The following is a 10037-nucleotide window of genomic DNA, read 5'->3' as shown; positions in this document are numbered from 1 at the left end:
CCATATATTGGAGTGGTTAAACAAACAGACTAAAAAAAAATCTTGAAATTTAATGATTAACTTTCATGAATCAGCAAAAGTCGGTTCAAGAACACCATTCCTATCATCTTTCTTGTGACGGTATTAACCTATTCTTGGGGAGTGGCTTGGTTTGCTTAGTAAGAAAAGCATTACTGGCTTCAGTGAGTTTTTCCCCTTTCCACTCTGAGTCTTTCTGTAAAATGTCATACCTCAGGGGAAGAGGAAGTATCCTCCATCCAACTGCTAGTTTATAAAGCACCACTGTTTCTTTTATATATGTATATATATTTAAATTTATTTGATAGGTAGAGTTACAGACAGTGAGAGAGAGAGAGATACAGAGAGAAAGGTCTTCCTTCCGTTGGTTCACTCTCCAGTGGCCACCACGGCTGGAGCTACACCGATCCGAAGCCAGGAGCCAGGTGCTTCTTCCTGGTCTCCCATGCAGGTGCAGGGGCCCAAGCACTTGGGCTACCTTCCAGTGCCCTCCCGGGCCACAGCAGAGAGCTGGACTGGAAGAGGAGCAATCAGGACTAGAACCCAGCGCCCATATGGGATGCCGGCGCCACAGGTGGAGGATTAACCAAATGAGCCACTGAGCCGGGCCCACATCACTGTTTCTTAGAAGGGTTAGTTATATAAAGTGAGGGTGGAGCTGAGTGATGTGGAATAGTGTCCTAACCAGGTGTTAGTCATTTTTTTTTCTTATTTTTATTTTTTGCCAGGCAGAGTTAGACAGTGAGAGAGAGAGACAGAGAGAAAGGTCTTCCTTTTTCCGTTGCTTCACTCTCCTAATGGCCGCTACAGCCGGCGCTGTGCTGATCCGAAGCCAGGAGCTGGGTACTTCTCCCGTTTCCCATGTGGGTGCAGGGACCCAAGCACTTGGGCCATCCTCCACTGCACTTCTGGGCAGAGAGCTGGACTGGAAGAGGAGCAACCGGGACTAGTACTCGGTGCCCCAACCAGGACTAGAACCAGGGTGCCGGCGCCTCAGGCAGAGGATTAGCCAAGTGAGCCACAGCGGTGCTGGCCATGGTGTTAGTCATTTTAATGAAATTTATTGCCTGGATCAAATGGATGCTCTGACACATTGGCTTATGAGACTGACCAAATTATTTCCATCAGTGGGTGGTTTTCACAGAGTGTAGACAAAACTCAGTGCAATACAAGAAAAACAAACAGCCACATGAGAAGTAAATAAATGGGTGCCTCTAAGAATGAATGTGTTTCAGTCAAATATTTCAAACACTTGTGGTTGACTGTTCTGGGCAATATTTGCAGATGGCAGATCTTTTGTCATTGGTTCAACTATAATCAGAATTCCACCTTTTCTTATATTTAAATATATTTTCCTTGGGTTCCAGGAATAATTCAAAGCTGATATCTACCTTTGAATATATTAGAGAGGAATTTTATGAGAAAAATGGAATAAGAAAAAAGGAATATTTATGAGAAAAAATGTTTGGAAATGTCATTTTCTTGGTTCATTTTTTTTTTGCTCAATATGATCTCCTAAACTAAGCTGGGTATCTTTAAAATGAAAATGCAGATAGCAAGTGCAACTGCTGCTATCTCTAACATGGAGACTTAAGTTTTTGTCTTTGTTTAACATTGCTCTTTGATTTAGAATGTCTAAATAACTTAAGAAATACAGAAGTAGTTGTGCAAAGGGTACTTAGGTTATCTCTCAGTAAATTAGCAATATTTTATATGAAACATCAATTCTCTTGGTGAAATCCAGTTTTAGAAATATGCAAAATTATAGGCTTTTATAATGAAATGCCCAAGACTATGCTAATAATGAAAATGCATATGGATTTGCATTACAATGAGCTTTACCTTTTCAGATTTCTATTTTGCTATTTATTTAAAAGGAAAAAAGTCTCTGAAATGGCTCTAAAATTAGAAAACCCTATTGTTGTCTATATAGTTAAAATATTTTCTCCACATTTGCCTCAAGAGATTTCATTTTTTAAAATATAAACAAAAATTATTGTTTGAGAGCATTTACAGAATGCTAAGTCACATAAGGTCTCTTGGCACTCAGACCACCAATTGACACACTAACTGAGGCTTAATAGCTATTCAGGAAGACCTCTGTTATCCCAATCTTTTTTTAAATTCAATATGATAATGGAAATAAGCACAAGTCCAACAATTTCAAGTGAAATTGAAAAAAATCATAGATTATATTTAATCACTAAAATGGAGAAAGAAGCATAACAGGGAGCATCCAGATAATTTTGTTCATGAATAGATTCAGAGTACACAGCACCTTTTCATTGTAAAGGCAGTGGTCTGACTATTGCCTCAATAATGCCCATAGGTCATTAGATATAATGATAAATTGAGAATTCTAGTATGAAAAGCCCTAAAAGCTTAGTTAAAATTTGTAATGATTCAAAAGACTCAACAAGGGACTAGAGATCCGTTTGCAATCCTTATTTCAAGAGGTATCTTTAAAAAAGAGATACCACTTCAGCTACACAAAGTACTATCAACCATCCACTGAATGTGGTCACAGCTAACAGAAGTCTACAGAATAAACTTCTAGCATTTCCAAGGGTGATTTATGCTCTGTATATCACACACCACTGATGACAAAGGAAAAATAAATTCTTAACATTTGAAGAAAATGGGTTTTGTACTGTAAACTTCAAGTCCGGTGATAAATCCAAATTTTTCTTTAACAAACTAGTATGTTCCCTCAATTGTCACACATATTTTGCATAGCAGATTGGAGGAGGAATGAGCCACGGCCTCGGAAGTGGAAGTGTGTAAGGAAGTAGGAAGAAATTTCAATCATGATTCTGCAAGTATCTAGCTAAAGATGGCCTTTATTTACCCACTTATCAAATCACAGTGTCATGCAAGATGATCTCCAAGGAAACTTCTAATAGGAGTTTTGAAAAACTTTTTTTTTAAGAATGGTGGTTTCAGGTATGCACTTTTACTGAACTGCTCAAGTCCATGTTCCCGTAAATCCATTATTATTTTAATGAGCTGGACATTTTTGAAATACAGGTTAGTAGATGATGTTTGTTTCTCATTAATGATGGCTTCTTTTGTCTTATAAATGTTTATTCACATATACTAAACTGTGCTGGACTGCATAGTTATATCAAGGTAATTGCTAGCAAACAAGATGACTTTCATAAACTTCCCTACACAGAGTTTGGACTGATGGAAGTTTTTACTTTGGGCAGCAACACGTTGTTCATCTTTAATTTCTTTGCAATTTCAGTTTCTTGCAGTGGTTTGTTATATTGCTAAACTCTCTGATGTTTGCTACTTTACTAACACTGTACTTATACCTATTCAGGGGAAGGCATCGCATCTGGTCTGGATGGCAAGTCTTCCCAAGAATACCTGCAAACTACTTCAGTTATATCATGAGTTAATGTGACCAAATTTCAATTTGCTAGAAAAAATTTTAAAAGTCCCTAATCTGGGCTATAAGTTTATCTATGAGAAAGACTAAGAAATAGTACTACAGAATGCCTCTCTCCTTCTTACCATCAACTCTTCATTTTAGGTGCAGCATACCCCTCTCTGAAACATCCCTACTCCTATTGAATCAACCTCAGAGTTCTCAGTCCATGAATGAAACGAACCCTTTATGGACCCATCTCAACCAGTGAGGGTCAACACATAGAAGCTTAGAAATAGAAACTGTAAAAATTTTTAATGGATTTTTGAGTTAACCACTGATAGCTAGTCAAGTAGTTCCTAGACTTGGGCAAACATCTGTATCATTTCCTCCCCCAAATTCATAACAATAAAAGAACTGGAAAGACCAACGTAGAGATCATCCAATGGAAACGTATTTGCGTTCCTGTTTATTTACATGTTGGTAAACTTAGGTGTCAGCTTTTCCGTAAGTCCCCTCTGGAGGTCTGTAATACTTGGGGAAAGCCATCAGCTGTAGCATGTTGAAAGCATACTTTCTGCATTTGATATTCTTCAGCACATTCTCTATGCGGCATCCTTCTCTGGTGAAAGGGGAAAAAGCACAACTTCATGAAACACAGAATAAATAAATATGTTTTATTTGTTCAATGCAGAGTTGTGTCAACAGTCCAGGTAAAAATAACAAAGAGTCAACTCTACATTTTTTTTTCACAAGTGATGATACATCTTACAAAATTAAATCCTAGGCCAGGCCCAATACCATTATTGCCTTCGGAAAGAGATGATTAAAGTCTCTTTGCTCTTAACATATATTTAAAGTTTAATAAACTCTTTAAATATAATTTGATCCACAATACAGCTTCACTTCAGTTTCATAAATATATCTGCCATTTTATAACTTTTCCATAAATTAATTTCTCACTCTCTTTAAAACACATTAAAATCTATATGTAGCCCTAAGGATGCAGGTTCTAGGAATAAGGCATTTAATTGATTAAGTCTGGCCCTATAGATTTTTAAAGGAAAGTTTCATTTCTATTTTATTTCATTATTTTAGCTGTGCAATGAAGAGAAAATGGCTTTCCGAACAGCCTGTTCCAAGTCTCAGTTTTGTAAGGGAAGAGTGCTTCTCCACAGACAGTACAAAAGTCACAGGTGCTAAAAGTGGTGCATCAAGACACAAACAAGACTTTGTTAAAAAGAATAGAAAAGTACTCTGAAAGCCAAATCAACCCAAACAATAGTTACAAACAGGTTAATTTAATTACAAAACATAAATAGCCATTCTTGTCATAAAGTTACTTGACATAAAAGGTTAATTGCAGCAAAGAAATGAAACAGATTAGAAAACCAAACAGAAGTTTCTATCAGCTGATGACAACTACGATTTTGGCACAGTGAAAATAAAGTCTGTAACCTCCCACATCTCTAGGACTTGTCTCAGGATTTCAGAGTGTTGTGCAAATTCGGTCTAAATTTCCTTAATCAATTTCATGGGAAGAAGAAGTGGAGGTTCAGAACTTCAAGCTTTCAGGATTCTGTTCTTTGTCTTTTTCCAAAGACAATAATTTAAAAATTCTTGAGCAAGTGAACAGTGGGAAACACTTTTCCATGAACAAAAGAGCAAAATAATTCACTTAATGCATAGTACTTTTTGTTTCTTAAATTTTAGGAAAACCAAAGACACTTACAATTCAAACATTGTTTTAAATTCTGTGAACCTGAAAATGTAGAAATATTACAGCATTGTCCCCATAATTTAAAGTCCATTTTCATTTGTAGAAAAGAAAGAAGTACAACATAAAACTTATTGGTATTTGGCTAATAGTAACGCAAGACTTAAAATGAGCCACACAACTAGCAGGTGCGAGCTGACAAGCAGCAAGGCGACAGGGTAGAAGTGTCGAGAAGTTGGCTTGTTGTCAGTTAGACAGCCTGTCTCAGGATCATCGGATTCACTCAGTGCTCCCTGGGTTTGTCTGCTGTTAAACAGGGGGAGTTAGGGGAAAAAGAAAATAGTAGAGTGTTCACACAGTAAAGAAATTCAAGGTTAAATATTCTGAAAGACAACATATTATTTTAGACAATACAGACATTATGGATGAAGATTTTATGCTAATAAAATAGCTCCAGATGCATACTGTGCATCCATTTCTCCACTTATGACATTGAAAAAGGGTATTTAAAACAGGAGACTCCTTTTGCCTTTTGTGTAAGAAGTTAGAGAGAAACCTATGGAGATATTTGCACAGATTAAATCTGTAGGTGTAAGGAAAAATTAAATGAGCATAGTAGCACCAATAAAAAAGACCACATGAATAAAACCAAGAGAGGGACCAGTTCATAAAAATTATCTGATAAATACATCTTTAGGAAAGGAAATGAAAAACAAAGGATGTAGTTGAAGCAAATGGATGTGTTTGGTGCATTTATATACATCCTACTGGTATTTTACCTATATAATAAAGTTATAAAAATGATTTATTGAAATGATTTGGTCTTTAAAATGAATGAAACATCTGACATGTCATCCTTGCCAGCCATAATATTAGTTTAACAAAATCCGACTCAGCACCCTTCTGTTCGTTCAGCTCATAAATTATCTTGTTTCCTGCTAATCTTACTCAAATCTGCTTCATGTGAACTTATGACCTAGAAAGGAGATCTGTATTTTTCAAGTGATCCTTCATAAAGTAAGTGATCTAAACTTCCATATTATGTATTTTCAATGTTACGTGAAAAGAACAACAGCAACAACAAAAAAGCAGTTTCTAAATATTACTGCCTAGAACCAGTTATAATTACAGCGCATCTGAAATACATCATTCTAGTTTTAATTGAAAGTAAAATTCTTTTCTATGGCATATTTCATTTGTATTCAGAATTTCAGTCACATTCATTGGTCAAGGGTGTTTTAATCTCTATTAGCTCCTGTCTCCTCTCTGTCACTCTGCCTTTCAAATAAAAGAGAATAAATTATATATAATGTATATTATATGCAATAAACATGAATTATATATGATTTACTCATTTATTAGTATATATTATTTATATATAATTCATTAAGCTATTTTTATTTGAAAGGATGGGTTACAGCAAGAGAGGGAGAAATATCTTTCATCTGCTGGGTCATCGCCCAAATGGCTGCAATAGTTTTGCCTGCCTGGGACAGGCCAAAACCAGGAGACAGGAACTCCATCCCTGTCTCCCATGTGGGTGGCAGGGACTCAAGTAGTTGAGGCATCGACAGTTGCCTCGTAGGGTGCACATTAGCAGGAACACTGGATTGGAAGAAGAGGTGGGACTATATCCCCCTTTCAATATGGATGCAGGTGTTCCAAGAGTTGGTTTAGCCCACTGTACCACAACACCCACCCTAATTCCTCCATATTTTGAGGTAGAAAACTGCTTCTTCCTCAGTCTGATGAAACTTCCTATGCAAAGGAAACTTCAAAGAAGCCTTTTGGCCATGATCTCTTTCCAAACATTTGCAATCCCTGAAACTTCCAGTATAGACATTTTTGACCAGGTATAGATCAATAGTGCCCCTATTGGGGAAAATGGCATTCCTGATTGCTTCTGACACTCATCTGAATTATTGTAAAACACTGTATATCCATGCCTGTGCTGTGCCCTGATGCTTCCTTGCAGTTTGGTAAGATCTTTGACTACATGATTAATGCAAACTGAAAGATTATCTGGAAAACAAATGGTTTATTGAGCAAAAGGTATCATTTATTTTGGATTTGCATAATTCCTATTGATAACTATAACAATAACTTAGACACTCGCTCAGTTTTCCTCTACATACTACATGGAACATGTTCAGTAAGGAAGCCTAGTTGCCTTGTATTTCTTCATCTATTGGCTTAAAATCCCTGCATGGCTAAGCCCAGATAAATAGTTTATTTATTCATTCAATCAACATGTTTTAGAGTCTATTGTGAGCCAGTCGCTGCTATGGGCACCTGGAATACAGTGGTGAGTAAATCAGATAGACATTTCCTCCATCAGGAAGTTTATTTTTTAGTTGGAGAAGGGGGCACAGAAAAATAAGATTAGAACTGGCATGACAAGAAAAGTCAAGCAGGGAAGGAGAAGAGTGAGAGTGTGAGTGTGAGTGTGTGTGTGTGTGTGTGAGAGAGAGAGAGAGAGGGAGGGAGAATTTTTAAATAGGGTGGTTACAGAAGGTCTCACAAAAAATGACACTTGAACAAAGACTGAAGTTGAAAAGCGAGAGAGCCATTTGCATATTCAAATTAATTTCCATTACTTAGAAGTTTCCTGATATAATGAGACAGGTAAATGTAGGTTGGACGATAAAGTGGCATGAGAGAATGTTGAACCGGTTGTTTCTTGAGGATGGTAGCAAAGGAAGTGGCCTGAACTAATGGATGGGCAAACTGGAGGAGAGAGTCCACTGTTAGGAACCCCACTGCCTTCACAGTTGGCAATGAAAGAAAAGGACACTGAGGTCACTGAGGGCAGCCATTTGAAGTTCCCTCTAAGGACCACCTCCCCAGGTGGTATTTGAAGGGGCTGCATCATCCCAGAGTTGTTTCCCGGTGACTCATTGAGGGCAGAGGACAATAGTATTAAGACTTTGATTTTGGCAGTATGTACATCATTCTTTTAAACTTCTATTTTTCATATATTCCATAAATCATATATTAGTAGCATAGCACATAGAGAAGCAGCTGTGATACAGTAAATCAGAACATAGACTCCAGCGTGAGGCCATCTGTTCAAACTTAGTGCTAACACTTGCTAGTTAAGTGACCTTGGGCAAGTTATTCAACATAGCATGTGTCTATTTCCTGGTCTGCTAAATGGTGATAATAACAATAATATATACACCATGGAAACTACTATGAAGTAACATTTTAGTGAATATTTACAAAGCTCTTGACAAGCATTCCATAAGTTGTTATTGTTATTTCATCTGTTTATCAATAAATATACACACCTTGGTAATGTAGCTACGGTCTTTTCACCTAGCAGGAATATGTACTCAAACAAGGTTGTGACGAGCCACTGATCTGGCCCACTGATCCTCAGAAGTGGGTGCACTGTGGGGTAGCACTGGAGAAGTGGAGTGTCAGTGACAGAAGTTTAACTCTATCAATATTATTTGTTTATACCTCTATAATAGAATTCATTGTATACCACTTCAGTGACCATTTTATGAATGAAGAATAGTCATAATTACTTCCAACAAATCATGCAATGGTTTGAAGTAATTTAAGACACCAAAGGCACTGTGTCATGGTCTGTCTGAAAAGAAGAGGTGAAAATAACTGGTCCAGGAAGAGGGGAATAAAACAAATTGCATTTCAAAGTTCACTCGTCCACGGTCTGCTGCGGACAAAGCTCCTTCAAAGCAGGTATGTGCAGGAGATTGGAGGATGCTGGAGGGGAGGCTGGGATAAGCAGCCAGAGCAGCTGAGTGAGAGATTCGAATATCCTGGGTTTTCTGATGTGCAAATCAAAGAGAAGTGTTTTAAAGTAAAGCTGGTCTTGTTTTCTTTTTCCTAACTTCAGTCATAGCACATACTAGCCACATTAGCTTCAGCAAAAACTCAACTTTTGTTTCATTGCAATTTCTCCACATATACAGAAACAACAAACAGGGTTGTTGAAAGGATTGAATAAGATAAAAAATACATAGTACCAGGCATAGAATAAGGCACTAATACATTTTAAATATAATTATTATTATCATTAATATCCTCCTTACTAACACTGTCCCTTTATCTATATAGTTTAAAGGTATAGATTATCTGTAGCTAATTTTAAAACTTTGTGGAAACATTGGCTTTTCTCCAAGATTTCATATTGGGAAAGCAATACAGAAGTCTGCCTTACTATTTGTCTATCTATCTATCTACCTATCCCTTTATTTGTCATAAATATTACATGCTGATTATACATTGAGGTTAAAATATTCGTTAAAATCAATCAATAGAATAATACAGGAATACTAAAATTTCCCTATGGAGCCACCTTGTACACAGGCCCTGGCTGATGGAATACTCAGGCTGAAAAGCAAGTAGAAAATGTCTTACTACAAACACAGGGACTTTTGCCTACAATTGCAAGAGCACATTTAAAATTTTCCAGTTGGCATGCTGTATATGCCTTCCAAATGCAAATTACTAAATTAAAAGGGTTTTGGTTCTGTTTTTGGAGGGGCAGTTTTATAATTGAATTAATTTGTTGTTTATTAACTTGTGTCTCCAGAGAATAGAATAATGCATTAACATGCCTCTCACAGAATCTTCCTATGATACATCCGGAATTCAGGGCAACTTGGCTTGTGAGGCTTCCATAGCACTGCAAGCTCCTGGCCCAGGGGTGTCACAGAGCACACACGGGTGGCCTTCGAGCTATTTTCTTGTTTCCTGCTATGAATAGTACAAATACGGTCACTCTACTTTATGTGTAAAGACTGTGCAAGTGCAAAATGCAGAAGATGTGTTAAGAAATAATGTCAGTACAGTAATTTCCTCACGGGGAGATTTTTTTATGACAAATAATTAATTGCTGCCTGACTTGCAAGGTACCCTGACAATCCAGTGTCATTAGATTCAGCAGCCACTGACTGG

General features: G+C 37.1%; 1 protein-coding gene across 40 annotated transcripts in view; it reads right to left on the bottom strand.

Moving 5' to 3' along the window:
- Window positions 1–3680: 3680 nt before the first annotated feature.
- The window catches only part of INPP4B (inositol polyphosphate-4-phosphatase type II B), a 906112-nt gene continuing 899755 nt past the window's right edge, over window positions 3681–10037 (bottom strand). For 27 of the 40 annotated variants that reach the window (XM_070047495.1, XM_070047496.1, XM_070047494.1 and 24 more), the window contains one exon: window positions 4055–5414. In XM_070047495.1, the coding sequence (XP_069903596.1) occupies window positions 5240–5414 (175 nt within the window). In that variant the 3' untranslated portion in view covers window positions 4055–5239. The other 13 variants (XM_070047524.1, XM_070047526.1, XM_070047523.1 and 10 more) reach the window with 3 other exon arrangements.

The sequence above is a fragment of the Oryctolagus cuniculus genome, chromosome 8, assembly GCF_964237555.1.
Source record: "Oryctolagus cuniculus chromosome 8, mOryCun1.1, whole genome shotgun sequence".
Classification (NCBI taxonomy): Eukaryota; Metazoa; Chordata; class Mammalia; order Lagomorpha; family Leporidae; genus Oryctolagus; species Oryctolagus cuniculus.
This window is presented reverse-complemented; position numbering and strand designations above follow the sequence as displayed.